At 44.6% G+C, this 21995-nt stretch overlaps 1 protein-coding gene across 1 annotated transcript in view; it reads left to right on the top strand.

The window, feature by feature from the left end:
• PDE11A (phosphodiesterase 11A) overlaps positions 1 to 21995 on the top strand; it is an 899055-nt gene that overhangs the window by 819898 nt on the left and 57162 nt on the right. Inside the window, exons 18-19 of the mRNA XM_077448090.1 lie at positions 12893 to 12967; positions 15937 to 16020. Of these exons, the coding sequence (XP_077304216.1) occupies positions 12893 to 12967; positions 15937 to 16020 (159 nt within the window). The remainder of the gene's footprint in view (positions 1 to 12892; positions 12968 to 15936; positions 16021 to 21995) is intronic.

Here is a 21995-nt window from a genome sequence, read left to right as displayed (position 1 = left end):
TGAGGGACTATCCCTGATTTCGAGGGACTGTCTCTGATCTCGAGGGACTGTCTCTGATTTCGAGGGACAGTCTCTGATTTCGAGGGACTGTCTCTGATTTCGAGGAACTGTCTCTGATTTCGAGGAACTGTCTCTGATTTCGAGGGACTGTCTCTGATTTCGAGGGACAGTCCCTGATTTCGAGGGACTGTCCTTGATTTGGAACAAAGTTCCTCTTTCCACCTCATTTGTCCCCTATTTTGGTCTGACATATAAAGTTGTATATAAAATGCACTTTTTATCTTTCAAACAGTGTTTCCCAGGGCTAATACTTTCATGCAATTTCTAAATTGCTACATTTGTAAATTTCTAAAGCCAGTATAAAGGAATAGTAGTGGTATTAAAAAAGCACTTATGGGTTTAACTAATAATTTTTTGTATGGCTCTCCTTTAAAACCACTTCACCCCCGGAAGATTTGGCTGCTCAATGATCAGGCCATTTTTTGCTATACAGCACTACGTTGATTTAACTGACGTTGCAATCGCATCGTACGACGTTGTACTCTATCCAAAATGAAAGTTTTGCCTTTAGTTCTGCTTCAAGGATAAGTAACTACAGGGAAAGTTACACAGCTGTATGGTTTTAATTTTATTTTCATGCTTTTTCATATTTTATGCCCACAGTGCAGGAAAAAAATGTTTGTTTAGATGAGTGACCAGTGACCAAAACATAAACTGAATAATGCATTGCCATGTAAGAAGTATAACACCAGCAGTTTTATTAGCAGGCTATAACCATAAAAATAAAAGTGCTATTCAGGGTTGCCAACCGTCAGTAAATTTACAGACAGTTTGTAGAAATCTAAATATCTAAATATTTACAACTGTCTGTAAATATCAGGGGGTGATAATTTATCATGCTGCGTTGAGTTTTTAAGTATAAACCAGGCAAATTACTTGATATGGGTATTCTCTGTGTTTCCATATTGTGTTTGCATATCAATTGTCTGTTTTTAATAGGAATTCTTTCATTTTTCAGGTTGCCAGTAAAAAAATGTGCTCCGTCAGTAATTTTCAATGTTTTGTCAGTAAAAAATGTTGTGGGAGGTTGGCAACACTGGTGCTATTAACTCAAAAATGTGGATTACCAAGTGGTGTGTTTAGAACAGTGAGCAGATTCCACTCTCCACAGGAACATTTTTGCAGTGTGTTTTTTTTGCAGCTACTTGAGCTCTGGAAGGTTTTACCCCCTTCATGACCAGGCCATTTTTTACTATTTGGCACTGTGCTATTTTAACTTTTTTTTGGTGCGATCATATAATGCACAAATATATATTTCTTTTGGTGGCATTTGATTACCCCTGGGTTTTTTTCTTTTTTATTATAACAACAAAAAAAATGACAATTAAAAAAAAAAAAAAAACTATGTTTTACTTTCTGCTATAAAACATATCCCATAAAAATTTGTTAAAAAAATCAAATCTCTTAAATTTTGGTCAGAATGTATTCTGCTACATGTTTTTATTTTAAAAAATCCCAATAAGTGTATATTGATTGGTTTGCCTAAAAGTTATAGAGTCTACATACCCTGTTTCCCCTAAAATAAGACCTAGCCTGATTGTCGGTGCTGGCTGCAATATAAGCCCTACCACCCAAATAAGCCCTACCCTGTTTCCTCAAAAATAAGCCCTACCCTGAAAAGAAGACCTACAAGGACTTTAACTAGGGCTTATTTGGGGGTAGGGCTTTTATTGCAGCTATCACCGACAATCACACTAGGTCTTATTTTAGGGGAAACAGGGTAGTTTGGGCTATATATTGGAATTTTACACTAGTAATGGCGGCGATCAGTGACTTATAACAGGAGTGTGACGGAATTTCTGACACTAACTGACGCTGGGGGGAACTAACTAACTGCCACTGATATCACCAGTGACATTATTACAGTGATTAGTGCTAATAATATGCATTGTCACTGGTCTAATGACACTGGGCAGGAAGGGGTTAACATCTAGGGCGATCAAGGGGTTAAATGTATGCCTAACCAGTGTTTATGTGTGTACTGTGTGTTGCTTTTACTGGGGTTCTCGTTGTTTTCATTCCTCACTTTGCAGGGAATGAAAAAACAATGACATGTCCTGTCACTGAACACAGCTCTGTGTTGTTTACACTCACAGAGCTGTGTTTGGGGATAAGAGCCAATCACTGGGTGCCAGAGGAAAATCATTAGTCGGGACTCGGTGATTGGCATGTGCTATGACGAATTACAGCACAGCCGGGTCAGCGGGCACACACGTCCCCTACCAGGGAAAGCAGAATCACATGTATGTACGTGATTCTTTCTGCGCAGCTGGCCCGCACTGTAGCAGTAAAAATATAGTGTGCGGTCAGTCAGTGGCTAAAGTGCTGCATGCAGTTAGCCCAAAGCAGTGCAGTGGCTAGGCTGCAGACACATTCGCTGGTCCTAATGTGACTGGCGGGTGGGTACAGGTGAGTTGCCCTAAATGAACACTGCCTGCATTCGAGGCTGATCACCTGCGCCCACACACCTGTCACATTAAAACTAGTGACTGCGTCCATGCAGCAGCTGCGGTAAGAAGCAGCTTAGAATTTTTTATTATATATGTAAATGCATTTCTGACAATCAGCACCATGAGCTGTGGGCGGCTGTGTATCAACCCTGGCAACTCCACTGCCCTTGGCCATGGCCTATGTTGGCAATGCTAAAAATCCAGCCCCAAACAAAATACGACAATTTACAATGTAATATAATAAAAATAATTATCATATTATTAAACAATTATATCTTTCAAAAAAATATTGTACTAAATTAAAAGTTTGAAAAACGAAAATACAATTTGCGGATTTGCGGAAGAAAAAAAAATGTTCCTGGTAGAAAACTCTTCCTTTTAATGAATTCTTTTGAATAAAAAATAGGGCACGGAATCTGACAGGTTACTATGGGCAATAGCTCACATTTCCTTTCACCCGTTTTCACAAAACATCCCCAAGGTTTTATTCCAACCCTCTGCTGAAAATATAAATACACTTGTCTAGGTTCGATTGTTCCAGCTCCAGCTCCTGCTGCTAATCAGTATTCTTTGTATTCATTCATATTACCCTCAGGATGTGATGGCCAATGAAGACATTTGACTGAATGAGTGGAAAGCCCTCAAATTTAAAAACTATGCAGGAACTGATTCATCATTGTCAGTATGTGACAGAGCCTGAGGTAGCTCCATGGGGCAGCCGTATGAGTTGAATGAAAGACGACGAAGCTCACAACAGAAGGAATTACAAACCCAATTTTCTTTCCATTTCTTACCCATTCTCATACAGCAATACTACTGCTGTTCGTGTAGCGCTCATAAACACCTCATAGACAAGAAACATTTAACATTTTATCATTAAGAAATGTAACATTCAAGAAGACGACATTGCATTTTAGCGTCAGGGCATTCGTGCCAAAGTGATACATTTTACATAATTTCTTTAGAACACTAAATAGAATATAAATACTTCAGGAAATGGTAAAAATTGGTCTGTGACCAAGCTAAATCAACAATGTTAGTCATATACATAAAGTTAAAGAAACAATCCACCAAAGATTTGATTTTAACCAACTGATCTTTTAAAAACTTGAAAAAACTATCTCTCAACACAACACAAGGAGAGATCGATTTGGTCAGATTCTAATGGATTTTCCACCCTTTTACGTGAAAACAATTGTTTGTAGATCAATTGCCCAATCAATTTCTATAAGTTAGGACATGGATTGTTATATAAATGACTGTAATATTACTTGTAGGACCAGCAACAGTGCGAACATCCGTTTCTTGGTTATTTGGATATTTTCAAGTTGCATGTTAAAATGTAGCTCTCATTTATATACAGAAAAGACAAATATTGTAGGGGAACCTTTTAAACCTATTATTATTGTTTGAAAATGCTTCAAAAAGGAAAAACGTTGTTTTTTTTTTTAGGGGTGTTTTCGATCATCATCTATAATCTTCATAAGAAGTTTGAGTCAATTTTGCACCACGTATTGTTTTGCACCACTGTTTATGAATTCAGGCAATGACCAATGCTGAGAATGCAGGAATTGGTGAAATCCCTGTGGTCTGAGGCACAGTGGTGGCTGGTGCTCAATTTTTTTTGGGGGGGGGAGCAAACAAACTAAAAAATTCTGAAAAAAAAAACATCAATTGCAGCCACTGTGCCATCAAATGCAGCCACTGTGCCCATCAATTGCTGCCACTGTGCCATCAACCACAACCACTGTGCCATCAAATGCAGCCACTTTGCCCCATAAAATGCAGCCACTGTGCCCCATAAAATGCAGCCACTGTGCCCATCAATTGCCACCACTGTGCCCTCACATGCAGCTACTGTGCCCATCAATTGCCACCACTGTGTCCATCAGTTGCCGCCACTGTGCCATCTATTGCCGCCACTGTGCCATCAAACACAGCCACTGTGCCCGTCAAACGCAGCCACTGTGCCCGTCAAACGCAGCCACTGTGCCCATCAATTGCCGCAACTGTGCCCATCAATTGCTCCGACTGTGCCCATCAATTGCCGCCACTGTGCCATCAACCGCGACCACTATGCCATCAAATGCAGCCACTGTGCCCATCAATTGCCGCCACTGTGCCCATCAGAAGCAGCCACTGTGCCATCAAACACAGCCACCATGCCCATCAATTGCCACCACTGTGCCATCAAACGCAGCCACTGTGCCCATCAATTGCCACCACTGTGTCCATCAGTTGCCGCCACTGTGCCATCTATTGCCGCCACTGTGCCATCAAACACAGCTACTGTGCCCGTCAAATGCAGCCACTGTGCCCATCAATTGCTGCAACTGTGCCCATCAATTGGTCTGACTGTGCCCATCAATTGCTCTGACTGTGCCCATCAATCGCTGCCACTGTGCCCATCAATTTCTGCCACTGTGCCCCATTAAACCCAGCCACTGTGCCATATCAAATGCTGCCAGTGTGCCCCCCGCCGGCCCTCGATGTCTTCTCCCATCCTCTCTTCCCACCCTCTGCTATGATTGAACGCCTGGCATCCAATCACAAGGCCTGTAATTTCAGCCAATTTCAGGGAAATAGATCCAAGCACCTGATCGGCAGAGAGGTGGTTTAATGTTAGGACAGCGAATATTCATTCACTTTTCTAAAACACAGCATGGCGCTCGCATGTCACATTTTTTTACGCATATTAGAACCTATGGCTCTAATCAGGTGCTTCAAATCCCCCCCACCTTGCCTGAATAGGGGGTGGCAGCGGCGGCCATAGATAGATTCATACAATGCATGAATCTATCTATTGGTGATAGAGGGGGTGGCAGGAGATATGGAGCGGCACCCGTGCGCCCTTATGGACGCACCGCCACTGCCGAGGCACATTATGCACTAGTGTGCACTCAGGGTCCCTCATCGTCTGTTTACATCCAGCCACCCATAGAGCTCAGCGGGGTCGGCCCGTGTCCGCTATGCACAAAATGAATGGGAACGGATATGACATCCATCCCATTCAGCTCTGATCAGCAGGAGATCTTCTCATAGATCCCCTACTGAATGAAGTGGACTCCGCTCCATGTGAAAGAGCCCTAAGGGTGGCAGCACCCATCTGAATGAGACAATAAGCAGTCCCAAAATATCTCAGGGACCTGAGCAAGAATACCTAGCCACTTGGAAAACTTCCATGAGACAGTTTCTCACTTTTAATATTTTAGGAAATACAATAGAAATTTACTTTAACAGGAATGTAATGTAGTTCTGTAAATAGTATTTTTATTTATAAGACTTCATTCACACAGGCACTGAGGACTGTATACTGTAAATGGGCTATTTTTTTCCATGGGTCTAGACGCCAGGAGCTGCATGCAGGCAGCCCATTAAAATCTATGAGGATGCAGCTATCTTGGTTCACATTGTGGCTGTGCCTGCACAGTTTGGGTGTTTTCAACCAGTCTAAACACCAAAAGCCTAAAACCAAAGTAGTACAGTAGTGAATAGTTTGCTCCACTGTCTGATAGTCATTGGTTCTAGGTATACTGACAAAGAATGGGCAAACTGTGTCTTTCATACTATGTGGCCTCAGCTTCATTGTGTCTTGTGTAGGTTTTTCATTTGATCTTGAGGCTCACTAGATATCTGAGTATTAAAGCGGAACTAAACCCACCAAAAAACAGTTACATTCCTGGCATGCTGGGAATGCTAACTTTCACATTTGCTTGTACTGTCAACCAAACTGTCAAACCATCAAATGGCTGGTGTCATAACTGATCACATGTGCAGCATCATGGCAGTTTTATATCAAACATAAGCTAAGATGGCAGCTTCCTTGGCTGAAAAAGATAAGAGGGTTTAGTTCCACTCAGTGGCGGCAGCCAGCCCACCCCTGACTGTCAGTTGGTACACTTTCCCCATCTAGGTCACGGGCTTCCTCCGGGCGGCGGACATTGACATTGGCTTCACCCTGCATCTCCTCCTTCCTTGGCTTCAAGGTGGCATGGCTTCCCCTGCATCTCCTCCCACCTCCTCCTCGGCAGCCAATAGGATCGCTTCTCCTCTCAGGCAAACAGGTCTCAGGACCTTCTTCCTGAGCTGGGATTGGCTGGAAAGAAAATCAGGAATACAATAGCGAGCCCCGAGCCCACCCTTTTTTTAAGCCAATTAATAAAAAACCTCCATTGGAATCCAATCTGCAGGTAAATTAAATACCAGGCTCATGGATTAGTGGGGCGGCACTGGTTCCTCTTCCACATGCACATGAGATTTAATTGGTTGCTGTTGTCACCACCACTATTTTAACTTTGTTTCGTTTTCCTGGTTTATTTCCACACTGGGATTCCAAATTGGAACACAGTTACTAACTGTCTTTTAGTATCAGGAACAGAAGCTTGATTTGAAGTTTGGTCCCTGGATTAGTGTCATCTAGACATGTGCATTCGTTTTCGTCCAAATGCATTTTCGTCCGAATTTCAGCTATTTTCGTTTTCGTTTTGACAAACGATAACGAAAGCACAAAATCTGAAAAACGAAAGATCCGACATAAATAAATGCTTTATTTTTGTTTTCATTGTTACAACAGTTCGATATAGAATAGGAGATTGGGTCCTGCCCCAGGGGACATGTATCAATGCAAAAAAAAGTTTTAAAAACGGCCGTTTTTTCGGGAGCAGTGATTTTAATAATGATTAAAGTGAAACAATAAAAGTGTAATATTCCTTTAAATTTCGTAGGGGGGGGTTGTCTATAGTATGCCTGTGAAGGGGCGCATGTTTCCCGTGCTTAGAATTGTCCCTGCACAAAGTGTCATTTATGCAGGAAAAAAAGTCCTTTAAAATCACTCGCAGCTATAATGAATTGTCGGCTCCGTAATACAGAGAACACTCATTGAAAGTCATTGATAAAAAAATAAATAAATAAATAAAATAAAAAAGCGTGGGGGTCCCCCAAATTCAATTACCAGGCCCTTCAGGTCTGGTATGGATATTAAGGGGAACCCTGCCTCAAATTTAAGAAAAAATTTGACGTGGGGTTCCCCCTAAATATCCATAACCAGACCCTTCAGGTCTGGTATGGATATTAAGGGGAACCCCGCATCAAATTTAAAAAAAAATTGACGTGGGGTTCCCCCTAAAAATCCATACCAGACCCTTTATCCGAGCACGCAACCTGGCAGGCCGCAGGAAAAGAGGGGGGGACGAGAGAGCGGCCCCCCCTCCCTCCTGAACCGTACCAGGCCACATGCCCTCAACATTGGGAGGATGCTTTGGGGGTCTGTGACCCCTCAAAGCACCTTGTCCCCATGTTGATGAGGACAAGGGCCTCATCCCCACAACCCTGGCCGGTGGTTGTGGAGGTCTGCGGGCGGGGGGCTTATCAGAATCTGGAAGCCCCCTTTAACAAGGGGACCCCCAGATCCCGCCCCCCCCCCCTGTTTGAAATGGTAAGGGGGTACTAAAGTACCCCTACCATTTCACAAAGAAAGTGTAAAAAATGGTTAAATAAAACAAACACACTTTTGAAAAATTCCTTTATTAAAAATAAAAAAATAAAAAAAAGATTCCAGCGGCGGTAATCCACTCTTGCTATCCAGCGACGGACGGTCATCTCTCCAGCGATGTCTCATCTCATCCAGCGCAGCGAATACATCCTTCTTCTGTCTCCTCCACGGAGACACTGCAGGCATTCCGGCGGCTGACGTTTCTTATATACGGAGGGCGGGGCCACCCGTCACCTGGCCCCGCCCCCCTCTGACGCAAGGGGAAACCCGGGGTTCCCTGTGACGTAGGGGTGACCCGCACCCCTCTGATGTAACACAGGCAGGTTTCCGTTACATCAGAGGGGGGGCGGGGTCACCCATACGTCACGGGGAACCCCGGGTTTCCCCTTGCGTCAGAGGGGGGCGGGGTCAGGTGACGGGTGCCCCCGCCCTCCGTATATAAGAAACGTCAGCCGCCGGAATGCCTGTAGTGTCTCCGTGGAGGAGACAGAAGAAGGATGGATCGCTGCGCTGGATGAGATGAGACATCGCTGGAGAGATGACCGTCCGTCGCTGGATAGCAAGAGTGGATTACCGCCGCTGGAATCTTTTTTTTATTTTTTTATTTTTAATAAAGGAATTTTTCAAAAGTGTGTTTGTTTTATTTAACCATTTTTTACATTTTCTTTGTGAAATGGTAGGGGTACTTTTGTACCCCCTTACCATTTCAAACAGGGGGGGGGGCCGGGATCTGGGGGTCCCCTTGTTAAAGGGGGCTTCCAGATTCTGATAAGCCCCCCGCCCGCAGACCTCCACAACCACCAGCCAGGGTTGTGGGGATGAGGCCCTTGTCCTCATCAACATGGGGACAAGGTGCTTTGAGGGGTCACAGACCCCCAAAGCATCCTCCCAATGTTGAGGGCATGTGGCCTGGTACGGTTCAGGAGGGAGGGGGGGCCACTCTCTCGTCCCCCCCTCTTTTCCTGCGGCCTGCCAGGTTGCGTGCTCGGATAAAGGGTCTGGTATGGATTTTTAGGGGGAACCCCACGTCAATTTTTTTTTAAATTTGACGCGGGGTTCCCCTTTATATCCATACCAGACCTGAAGGGTCTGGTTATGGATATTTAGGGGGAACCCCACGTCAAATTTTTTCTTAAATTTGAGGCAGGGTTCCCCTTAATATCCATACCAGACCTGAAGGGCCTGGTAATTGAATTTGGGGGACCCCCACGCTTTTTTATTTATTTATTTATTTATTTTTTTATCAATGACTTTCAATGAGTGTTCTCTGTATTACGGAGCCGACAATTCACTATAGCTGCGAGTGATTTTAAAGGACTTTTTTTCCTGCATAAATGACACTTTGTGCAGGGACAATTCTAAGCACGGGAAACATGCGCCCCTTCACAGGCATACTATAGACAACCCCCCCTACGAAATTTAAAGGAATATTACACTTTTATTGTTTCACTTTAATCATTATTAAAATCACTGCTCCCGAAAAAACGGCCGTTTTTAAAACTTTTTTTTGCATTGATACATGTCCCCTGGGGCAGGACCCGGGTCCCCAAACACTTTTTAGGACAGTAACTTGCAAATTAGCCTTTAAAATTAGCACTTTAGATTTTGAACGTTGGAGTCCCATAGACTTTAATACGGTTCTAAAGTATGCTATATAGTTAGCTCCGTCAAATCTTCTTTATACATTGACAGACACCATAAGCCTTCCAAGACAGATTCGACTGTAATTCATGTGGATTTTCGGACAAATGCAATTTTTGAACGAAAAACGAAATAAATAAAAACGAATTTCGGGAGTAACTAAATAAATTAAGTTTTCGGACGAAAACGAAATTCCGAAACGAAATATTTTACTCTGCACATGTCTAGTGTCATCTCTAAAAATGTCTTTGATTTTTCAAACTGACCAATTTTGTCATGTTTCTATGTTGAATTTTAAAATCTGTTAATGATAGTCTTGTCTATTTTACATTGATAATGTTGAAAACACAATTTAATTTAAACAATATATATAGTTAATTTTATTAAATAATTACACTGTACTACTGTAATAAAGTGTTGTTCTAGCTTGGCTTCAGTTGCTATCAAGAATGCCGGTTTTGCAAGGAACCTTACTTATGCACAGGTGGATTAATTTAATTCTCTGCAATTCAGCTGTTCTACTAGTGTGGATATCCACAAAATGTAACTGTTGGTGGGATCTGTGGACACACACTGAGCAAAATTATAAACACAACATGTTTGTGTTTGCCCCTATTTATCATGAGCTGAATGCAAAGATCTACGACTTTTTCTATGTACACAAAAGGCCTATTTCTCTCAAATATTGTTCACAAATCTGTCTAAATCGGTGTTAGTGAGCACTTCTTTGCTGAGATAATTCATCCACCTCACAGGTGTGGTATATCAAGATACTGATTAGACAACATGATTATTGCACAGGTGTGCCTTAGGCTGGCCACAATGAAAGGCCACTGTATTGGGGGGGGTCCGAAAACCAGTCAGTATCTGGTGTGACCACCATTTGCCTCACGCAGTGCAGAATATCGCCTTCCGTTGTTGATTGTGGCCTGTGGAATATTGATCCATTCCTCTTCAATAGCTGTGCAAAGTTGATGGATATTGGCAGTAACTGGAACACGCAGTTGTATATACCAATCCAGAGCATCCCCAACGTGCTCAATGGGTGACATGTCCGGTGAGTATGCTGGCCATGCAAGAACTGGGATTTTTTCAGTTTCCAGGAATTGTGTACAGATCCTTGCAACATGGGGCCGTGCATTATCATGCTGCAACATTAGGTGATGGTCGTGGATGAATGGCACAACAATGGGCCTCAGGATCTCGTTACGGTATCTCTGTGCATTCAAAATGCCATCAATAAAATTCACCTGTATTTGTTGTCCATAGCAGACGCCTGCCCATACCATAACCCCACTGCCACCATGGGCCTCTCGATCCACAAAGTTTACTTCAGCAAACAGCTCACCCACATGAAGCCATACATGCTATCTGTCTTCTGCCCTGTACAGTGAAAACTGGGATTCATCTGTGAATAGAACACCTCTCCAAAGTGCCAGACGCCATTGAATGTGAGCATTTGCCCATTCAAGTTGTTTATGACAAACTGCAGTCAGGTCCAGACACCGATGAGGAGAATCTTGGAGGTGAAGATGCTGGATGTGGAGGTCCTGGGCTGGTGTGGTTACACGTGGTCTGCGGTTGTGAGGCCGGTTGGATGTACTGCCAAATTCTCTGAAACGCCTATGGAGATGGCTTATGGTAGAGAAATGAACATGCAACTCAAGGGCAACAGCTCTGATGGACATCCCTGCAGTAAGCATGCCAATTGCATGCTCCCTCAAAACTTGCATTATCCATGGCATTGTGCTTTGTGATATAATTGCACATTTTAGAGTGGCTTTTTAATGTGGCCAGCCTAAGGTACAGCTCTGCAATATTCATGCTGTCTAATCAGCATCTGGATATGCCACACCTGTGAGGTGGATGGGTTATCGCAACAAAGGAGAAGTGCTCACTAACACCGATTTAGACAGATTTGTGAACAATATTTGAGAGAAATAGGCCTTTTGTGTACATAGAAAAAGTTGTAGATATTTGAGTTCAGATCATGATAAATGGGGGCAAACATAAAAGTGTTGCATTTATAATTTTGCTCAGTGTATATCATAACTGGATTTTTTAAGTGGAAGTCCAGTCTGAGGCCGCGTACACACGGGCGGACTGTTCGCCCAACCTTGTCCGCTGAACAGTGTTTGGGCGGACAGTCCGCTCGTGTGTGGGGCTTCAGCGGACAGTTTCAGCGGACAGTTGGACGAACAAGGTCTTACGGAAATTCCAAAAAACTGTCCGCTGAAACAAGGTTTCAGCGGACTGTTCGCTCGTGTGTAGGCTTGTTCGGCCAACTAAGTCTCGCGCATGCTCAGAAAGGATTTCCACGTCGGAAGGTTGCATTGCAGTGTATTGGACGTCGAAATTTTCGATCCGTCGTGCGTGCCGAAACGTCATCGCGCACGGTTTCAGCAAACTGTTCGTCCGTCGTGTGTGGCCATGTCCGTCCATGCTAAGTTTGAGCGGACTGTTTGCCGAAACTGTTGGACGGACAAAGTTGGGCGAACAGTCCGCGCGTGTGTACGCGGCCTAATCCTATCTAATGTTTAACCTGCTCCCACTCCCATTCTGAGCCATATACTAACTAGTCTGTAGAGAAAAGATGTGTATACTTACCTATTCCCTGGGAACTCTGGTTTGGTCATGTGATCTTCCCAGTGATCAGCTTTAGTGAAGAGGAGAGATCACCCACAACAGCTGCAACTTCTATGCGGTGACATAATCCATAGGCTTGCAATGGGGCATCCCTTGTAGGCTGTCCCTCCTCTGCCCTGAAGCTGCTGCTAGGAGCAGATCATGTGCCTGGACTGGAGTGCCCAGAGAACAGGTAAGTATATATATCTTTCCTCTACAGGCTAGTTAATATAGGGCTTAGAATGGGGGTGGGAGCAGGTTTAAGTTTAGATAGAATTAGACTTGACTTCTACTTTAAAATGCAGTTGTCTTCTGTGTTATTGTGCAGGTTGATCTTATAAACCACATTTTAGCAACAGATTATCTACAGAGATATTGAGAGCTGTGAAAGTGGCTCTGGTCTTATAGCAGGAATGAATTTTGCTTCATTTCGTAGCAGACAGTAGAAAACGGACACATGAAATCTGACTGGTTTCTATAAGTAATGCACTTTCCTTATTTCTGTTCATCAAAAAAAAACAGCCACTGTGTTGGTAAATTGTATTTGAGAAACGCAAAGACGGAAAATGTTTTTGAATAGGTAAATAAAAGATAAAACATAAACTGTTTTGCTTTTTCTTTTTAGGTGGCAGAATTAGTGACCAGTGAATTCTTTGAGCAAGGAGACCGGGAACGAGCAGAGCTCAAGTTGACTCCTTCAGTAAGTTCTGATTTAAGCCATACTGGTTTTCCCTGTGTTTTTAGGGCAAGTTCCTGCTAGAAAAAAAAACTGTAATTATCAAGAAGCTCATCACATCACATGTACTTCATAAGCATGTACACTATATTGTCAAAAGTATTGGGACTGCTGCCTTTACACGCACATGAACTTTAATGGCATCCCAGTCTTAGTCCATAGGGTTCAATATAGAGTTGGCCCACCCTTTGCATCTATAACAGCTTCTGTTCTGGGAAGGCTGTCCACAAAGTTTAGGGCTCTTTCACGTGGAACGGATCCGTGATGATCTGCCCCGTGGACATCCACTTTCTCAGTGGAGATCGCTCCATCGATTCCCGCTGAGCAGGAAGGTGACCGGTCTGTCTCTGCACACTATGCAGGGACGGACCTGTCAGAGAGCCGCTCTCCCTTATGGAAGATCGGATGACGACGGACTGCAGAGTCCGTCGTCATCCGATCCGCAGACGGATGGAAAAGTAGGTTTTTCCTCTGTCACACTTTTCCGGATCAGATTGGTTCGGATGTCAGCAGACATGTCACCGCTGACATCCGACGCTCCATAGAGGTCTATGGAGCATCCGTTCAGGTCCGCCTGAAAAACTGACAGGCGTGCCTGAACAGATCGGTCATGTGAAAGAGGCCTTAGGAGTGTGTCTATGGGAATGTTTGACCATTCTTCCAGAAGCGCATTTGGGAGGTCAGACACTGATGTTGGACGAGAAGGCCTGGCTCGCAGTCTCCCCTCTAATTCATCCCAAAGGTGTTCTATCGGGTATCAGACCAATCAAGTTCAAGTTCAACTTTGTGGGAACAGTTTGGGGGATGGCCTCTTCATGTTCCAACATGACTGTGCACCAGTGCACAAAGCAAGGTCCATAAAGACATGAATGAACGAGTTTGGGGTGGAGGAACTTGACTGGCCTGCACACAGTCCTGACCTCAACCCAATAGAATACCTTTGGGATGAATTAGAGCAGAGACTGCGAGCCAGGCCTTCTCTCACAAATGCGCTTCTGGAAGAATGGTCAAACATTCCCATAGACACACTCCTAAACCTTGTGGACAGCCTTCCCAGAAGATGCTGAAGCTGTTATAACTGCAAAGGGTGGACCAACTCAATATTGAAGCCTATGGACTAAGCCTGGGATGCCTTTAAAGTTCATGTGCGTGTAAAGGCGGGCATCCTAATACTTTCAGTAACAGAGTGTATATCAATAGGTGGAGCAAAACCACAGCCAGGCAAATGATACCAGGAGAAGTGGCAACCTACATATTTTTCTGCGCAAAATTCTTTTAAGAATATTAGTGTCAATTTCCAAAAGTGATCACCCTCACTATGTTTAGTGACCACCACTGTCTCTTTTTCAGAAACTGACGAGAAATCCAAAAATGTATAGCTTTTACCAAACAGGAGGCAATCTTCCAATAAGGATACCTGTTCTAGTGATACCTGCCTGAGAGATTTCCTATTGCTTTACAGAGATTTCTTCCTGCTGTGCCTTTTGAACAGGAAGTGAGGGGATATTCCCCCCAATTAGGTGTAAAGAAAATATTTTAAAAGTGTCTCAACCATTCTCTATTCTATCTAAAAGTAGAAACATGTTTGGCTTTACATATGGTAGCTTGAGGAATTTTATTTTCCCTGTGTTATTTGCTAGTTTTTAGAATTAAAAACAAAGTTGTCAGCTTATTAAGGCTTTAGAGTATGCATAAGCTGCATTTGCTGCCACATTTTATTATCATTTTGTGTGGTATATTAAGTGTGAAAGCAAATTCAAATTCATAGAAAAGTTCCTTTCCACATGAAGGCCTTTCAGTCTGTGCCTTCCATAATACTCTATGTTCCTCGTGCATTCACTGATTACGTGTGGACCGTGACAAATCACTAATCATGAGTAGACCATGGCAACATCACATTTCAGCTATGAGGAAAGATTCGACAAACTGAATTTATTGACTCTTGAGAAGTGGAGATTAAGGGGGAATATGATCAACATGTACAAATATATAAGTGGTCCATATAGTGAACTTGGTGTTGAGTTATTCACTTTAAGGTCATCACAGAGCACAAGGGGGCACTCTTTACATCTAGAGGAAAAATAATTTAATCTCCAAATACGGAAGGGATTCTTCACGGTAAGAGCTGTGAAGATGTGGAATAGACTAGCTCCAGAGGTGGTTCTGACCAGCTCAATAGATTTCTTTAAAAAAGGCCTGGATTCTTTTCTAAATGTACATAATATAGCTGGGTACTAACATTTATAGGTAAAGTTGATGCAGGGAAAATTTGATTGCCTCTCGGGTGATCAGGAAGGATTTTTTCCCCCTGCTGTAGAAAATTGAAGCATGCTTTGCTGGGGATTTACGCCTTACTCTGGATAAACTGTGGGTGAAAGATTGTGTATATGGGATTGTATGTTTTTTTTTTTGTTTGTTTTGTTGAACTAGATTGACTTGTGTCTTTTTTAAATCTGACTAACTATGTAACTGTGTAATGCCGCGTACACACAATCGGAAATTTGGCCAGCAAAAGATTGAGAGCAGGTTCTCAATTTTTCAGTCGGAAAAAGTTCTGATTGGAAATTCCGATTGTCTGTAGCAACTCTGACGTGCAAAATTCTTAAGCATGCTCGCAAACAATTTGACGCATGCTCGGAAGCATTGAACTTCATTTTCTCAGCTCGTCATAGTGTTGTATGTCACCGCGTTCCTGAAGGTCGAAAGGTCAGCGAACTTTTGTGTGACCGTGTGTATGCAAGCCAAGCTTGAGCGGAATTCCATTGGAAAAACCATCCAAGATTTTTCTGATGGAAAATCCGCTCGTGTGTACGCGGCATAACATGTTTTGTGTGTCTTTGAACTTTTCTACCTAACAATATATATGAAGCTTGTAAAATAGTACTCTAAGAGTTGTTCAAACACATCATAACTATGTGTCTTTTCTAAAACAGGCCATTTTTGACCGCAATAGGAAAGATGAGCTTCCTAGATTGCAGCTGGAATGGATAGACAACATTTGTTTCCCTTTGTATGAGGTAAAACTGTTACTTTTTTTTTAGGAGTGGTGTATGTTTATAGACTCCCTTTTATCTCATTCTTTTGTTATGCAGTTAAACTTTAAGGTTTGTAAACTTGTTTACACCAGCCACTGCATTGCAACGCAGCAGCTGGTGTGCGGTGTGGTGCTGCTGAGATCAGCCCAGTGATGATGCACTGATCTCGGTGCGTAGCACTGTTTCCTTCTTCTTTTTTTTTTTAAACAAACTTTATTGAGATGTCACACGGACCTGTCATAAAGTTCAATTGCCAACCGCACAATGCAAGGCAGTGGACAGCCTCGAAGCACACCTTGCCCATACACCACCGCAATGCAATGGTGTGAACTGGGCACATAGGGAGGCAAGGCATTTTGCCTTAACATGTGGTGGGACTGCACTGGAATAACTGCCCAATGCAGTAACACCGCATATAGTCTAAACTTACCCTTAGTGAAAATAGGACTCTACCTATGTACTGCAATAAAACATTGTGTGATCAACCATGCTAGCATTCTGTTCCTAAGGCTGGCTATACAAGAGTAAGTTTTTTTTTTTTTTTATTCAGCCAGAGGTTGAACCTAAAAAAATGGACCAGACTCCCCCATCTATATATTGGTGGATGGGGGAATCCTCCCCATTTGTGTCTTTATTTTGTGCCTTCCCTGCTGTCAGAATACACAGATCAATGCTGTGGTGCTGATCAAAAAAAAATACAAAAAGAAAAAAATACCAATATAATGGTTGAACAGAAGGCGATCGATAAATTGATATACCTTTTGAGATGAAGACCTTCAAGTCTTATCTTATCCAACAAACCTGACTCTACAATTACTCTTTTGCACAAGTTCACACACACACTCCAAAACCTTCTCCAAAGTGGAGTTTTGGCAGAAAAGGGGGAAATAACGTTATACTTATGCTCAAAGATTTAGAATGGGATGCCCAACAAGATCAAATATGTGTAATGGGCTAATGTGTCCATTAAGTTTAGCTATATAGTATACTCAAAGCTATGAAAGTTGGTCTAGAAGGAGGTAAACACTAGAATGAGGCAAACAATGTGTAGGCTTCACAGCAACATGTCTTATTCTGTGCTTATATCATGAGTGTCCCTGAAACTAACACCTCCTCATCTTAAATGGCAGCCTTTGCTTTATATTGCCAATAAATCGTTTTTAACTCAAAAGTTCCATTCTGATTCATGTGGAAATCTGTATCAGCCTTTGTAATGGTTTTCTATCGCTTCTCAAGTCATAGCATAGTGACTTTGCATTGATTTATATCCATTAACTACTTGCAGTTAATGTAGAAAGCGTTTGTGTTAGTTGCTGAGAGGGCAGAACATAGGGCATGGCAGACAGGGGATCACTTATGCCCACATTCTGAGAGGAGGCGAGTTTGAGTGCAGCATGTCGCTCGTCAGTCAGCCTCTACCAGGATTTCCTCCGGGGATGTAATGATGTCAGCGCCTCTTCTCTGTTGCAGTCTCTCCACCATGCTGTGCAGCTATTAGCTTGATGCTCAACTAAAGGGAAAACACAGCAGCAGACATCGAAGTCGGTGCTGTTAATGCCTTAAGGAAAATTGGAAAGCTGATGTCATGTTATCAAGCTGTGTAATTTGTCCTTCATAAAAAGTTGTGTTTCTTTTTTTATTCCTTATACTGTAACTTCACATCTACGTGCTGCTTTACCTCATTAGGAAACCACAAGTGTGCTCCTTTAAAGTTGCTTTCATGTACAGTATCCTTTTTTTGAACCAGTACATATAGATTTAGAGAACATTTATTTATTTAACTTAAGTCTTTATAAAATCTGTAATTCTTTACATATATACAATATATACAGTATACTTTTCTCACTGGTTCAGGCTCCAAAAGAGAAAAGGTCCCTACCACAGTCATTCTGGAACACTTACTTGGACCAAATTGTACTCAGTAAACCGACCAGTTTTTTGGGTTTGTTTGGGTTAGAGAATGCTAGAACAGCTGAAGGAAACCGCTGGAGATAGGGTTCTCATTGGAAACAGGAATCCCCACATTGCAAATTCTGAGTGCTAACAACTACCATGCAAAGCTTGGAGACAAACGTACAGGAGGCTTCTGCAAACGTGTGGAATCAATGAGGATGACAAACATGATCAACTTCTCCAGCTCAGGGGGTATATCTCGGGCTGCTATCTCATCCTTGATGGTATCCGAGAGACCATGAGAAAAAGCAGCCACGAGGGCCTCGTTGTTCCACGCAACCTCTGCTACCAGAGTAGGGAATTCAATGGTATAGTCGGCAACAGTTCTCGTACTCTGTTTGATGGACATGAGGCACTTGGCAGCAGAAGCGGAGCATGCGGGAACGTCAAATACCCTTTTAAATGAAGCCACAAACTCAGGGTAGCTGAAAACAACAGGTTTTCCCATAGAGGGTTTGCCCAGGTCAAGGCTCTCTCAGAAAGAAAAGATAAACTGATGGCAGATAAATACTGCGCAGGAATTCAGTACATTTGATAAACAAGTCAACTGGTTGTAAGCGTTTGTACCACCATCATTTTCCAGTTAAAACACAGTTGCTGGGGGGCGTGGCCTGGTGATGTGCTAGAGCAGACGTGTGCTCTGTGAGCTCCGAGGCCGACACCGAGAAAAGTACCTAAAATCATCCAAAAAACTATATTTTTGCTACCTGGACGATGGGCCGGCGGACGGGCAAGTCTCTGCCCAAGAAAGGTGCCTCGACGGGGTCGATTAAACGATTCCTCTCCGTGGAACCGGACGAGGTGGAAGAGCAGGACGACCTAGGCCGCAAGCCACGGGGTGGAGTAGATCTCGCCTCCCACGATGGGCCGGACCGGAGATCGCGCTCGCCCGAGTCCTCGGCGGGCTCGGGCGATGAAGGGGAGCAACATCCTTCCGCCGGAGCGGCGCCGAGAGTGAGCGGTCTCCCTACCACCTCCGATCTCGCCTCCATGCTACTGAACCTCGAGCGGGTCATTAAGAAGGAGGTCTCCGCAGTTCGTTCGGATCTCTCGCAAGTATTGGTTCGTGTCGAAGAGTCGGAGCAACGTCTAGATCGCCATGCGAACGCTATCCGATCCTTACAGGCGACTACACGACAACTTGCCATTTCGCATCGTATGACCGTTTACAAGATCGAAGATCAAGAGAATCGTAACAGACGTAATAACGTTCGGATTAGGGGACTTCCCGAAGCGACTGGGGACGACGACCTGTTACCGTCCGTTCGGGGCATTTTCAACAGTCTTCTGGGCCGAGCAGCTGACGCCCCCTTGAGGATTGACCGGGTGCACAGGGCACTCCGACCACGCATTCTTGCTACAGACGTCCCACGGGACATCATTTGCCGGGTCCACCATTATCCTGAAAAGGAACTGATTATGCAGAAAGCTAGGGGAGCTACTCCGTTTGATTTTCATGGAGCAATGTTATCCTTTTTCCCGGACCTAGCTAAGGAAACCTTGGATCGACGCAGGGCCCTACGACCCCTTACAGAACTGCTTCGGGCGGCGTCCATTAAATATAAGTGGGGCTTCCCTGCGGCCTTGATCGCCTCTAGAGATGGCAGAACCGCAATACTTCGATTCCCGGAGGAGCTGCCCAAATTCTGCACGGATATGTCCGTTCCTATCCCGGAGCTGCCTGGATGGCAGGACGGCATCCCGCCCCTGCCCGCTGGGGCCGACCAGGGCTGGCAGAGAGTGAGCCGTGCCCGCCGCACTTCTGCACCTGATTACCGCCCTTGAAATGGCAACCTGCCCTTCAGCTTGTTTACCTGTTCAGGATGTCTACTTGCATTTGTGGGACATACCGCCTGAACGCAATTGGGGGGGCTCCCTTACCAAGTTTGGGCGAGGAAGCTGACCGCCTCTGGCGGCAACGAGTTTTTGCAAGGCCACGACTGAGTCACCTTTGGCCGTGTGGCCCATACCCCGGTACCTCCTTGGGGGCCTCAGTTTGGAGGTGAACATTGCTGTTCTTTTGCCTTATTTAATGGCGTGTTATTTTTCCCTCTCCCTCTCTGTGCCTTTGGAGCGTGACTGACTCGCGGTACCCCCCCCCCCATTATGTATCTTACCGCCTTAGCTTCATACCCATATTGTTCTTTACAGGCGTTTTACCGTTTTATGTTTTGGATGATGTTATCTCTGGATTTTTATGCCTTGGTGTCGGCACCGGACCGCGGGGCGCTACTTTGGACCTTTATGGTGTGGTTTGCGCCCGGCTGCCCGAGTCCCGTCCCCCCCTTTTTGAGTGGAGGCTGCCCGGCGCGGGGCCCTGGCGTCCGTTCCCCTGTTGGGGTGGCGGGCGTGGGGGCCCTGTGGCGGTCACGCAGCCCGCTCGCGCACGGCATGGAAATGCGTGCACTACTAGCTGTTCTCCGACAGCACCTTTTTTGGTTCATTTTGTTTTTCCCACTAAGGTGGGGTCTTTAATTTTCTTGTCTCCTTTCCTTCTCCTTTCCTTTTCTCTTTCACCTTTCTTGTCTATTGCCTCCACCTCCTCTGATCCCCTCCCCCCTATTTAGCGGCAGACCGCCTCTGTATTGCATCGATAATGTTGTGGTGATCGCGGTTCCTCCTCCTGAGACCCCATGGCTACTGTGAACCTTGTATCTTTTAATGTACGGGGCCTTCACGCCCCGGGGGAGAGACACAACTTATATAGGGAGCTGGACCATTTGCGGGGGGACGTGGTCTTCCTCCAGGAGACCCACCTCACGCAGACGACTCGAGTTAGACTGCACTCACCGAAGTACCCCACGTGGTACTACAGCCTCTCCGACATTTCTAAAGCAAAAGGTGTGGCCATTGGGATTCGTAGGGGAACCGCGTTCACGTTTGAGGAAATGTTGTGTGATCCTGCGGGACGTTTTCTGTTTCTGCGGGGCACCCTGGGCAGCATGCAGTGTACTTTGGCCACCTTATACTCCCCTAACAAAAACCAGGTGCGTTTCCTGGCTTCCACACTCAACACCCTACGGAATTTTGCACGTGGATGCATTCTACTAGCGGGCGATTTTAATGTTCCCCTGGAACCTACTTTGGACACCTCTAGAGGTGGTTCCTCGCTTTCCGGCAGGGGAGTGAGGTATATACGTTCTCGACTCCATGAACTACAGTTGATGGATGTCTGGAGAATTAATCACCCGCGGGAAAGGGACTTTACCTACTACTCTCCGGTGCACCAAACATACTCTAGAATTGATTTATGCTTCATTGATCACCAGCACCTCCCGCTCATAGTGAAGTCAAGCATTGACTCATCCCCCATTTCGGACCATGCTCCGATTTCCTTAACCATTAGAGTGGCGTCCGTACCCCTGAAATCCACTAACTGGAAGTTGAACGAGGAACTTATAGCCGAAGAGGCGGATGAAAAGGTGATGGGTGACAGTTTGGAATTTTATTTTAAGACTAATGTCAGTCCTGAAGTTTCGCCGGGAGTGCTATGGGAGGCCCACAAGGTGTATATTAGGGGAAAGTTCATGGAATTGGGTTCTAGGAAAAAGAGAGAGCGCTTACTACAACAGTCCGACTTGTTGCGTGACATTACAGACTTAGAACGCCGGCATAAGCTGACCCAGACTCCGGCCCTTTTCCACGCCTTAACGGAAAAACGGGAGGCCCTGAAGTCCCTCCTTCACTTAGATCAAAAGCGACACTCGCGGATAGTAGCTCACCGATTTTATGAGTGGGGAGATAAGCCCAGTAGGCTGTTGGCCAACTCGGTGCGACAGCGTAAGAACGCAGCGTTTATTGCCAAAGTTAAGACCCCCTCGGGAGACCTGGTGTTCGAGACCCCCCGTATAGCCAAGACATTCAGGGACTTTTATCAGCGTCTGTATCAGGTGCACCAGGGTGTCCATGATAGAGAGGCTCGGGGACGCCTTATTGGGGACTATCTGGCCCGTGCCGCCCTCCCGAAGCTCTCCGAGGAGGTTTTGGCTTCCTTGGAGGGGGAG

The sequence above is a fragment of the Lithobates pipiens genome, unplaced genomic scaffold, assembly GCF_037356315.1.
Source record: "Lithobates pipiens isolate NorthernLeopardFrog02 unplaced genomic scaffold, aLitPip1_a1.2 Scaffold_22, whole genome shotgun sequence".
Classification (NCBI taxonomy): domain Eukaryota; kingdom Metazoa; phylum Chordata; class Amphibia; order Anura; family Ranidae; genus Lithobates; species Lithobates pipiens.
Note: the sequence above shows the minus strand (reverse complement) of the source record. Positions and strands in the feature narration are given on the sequence as shown.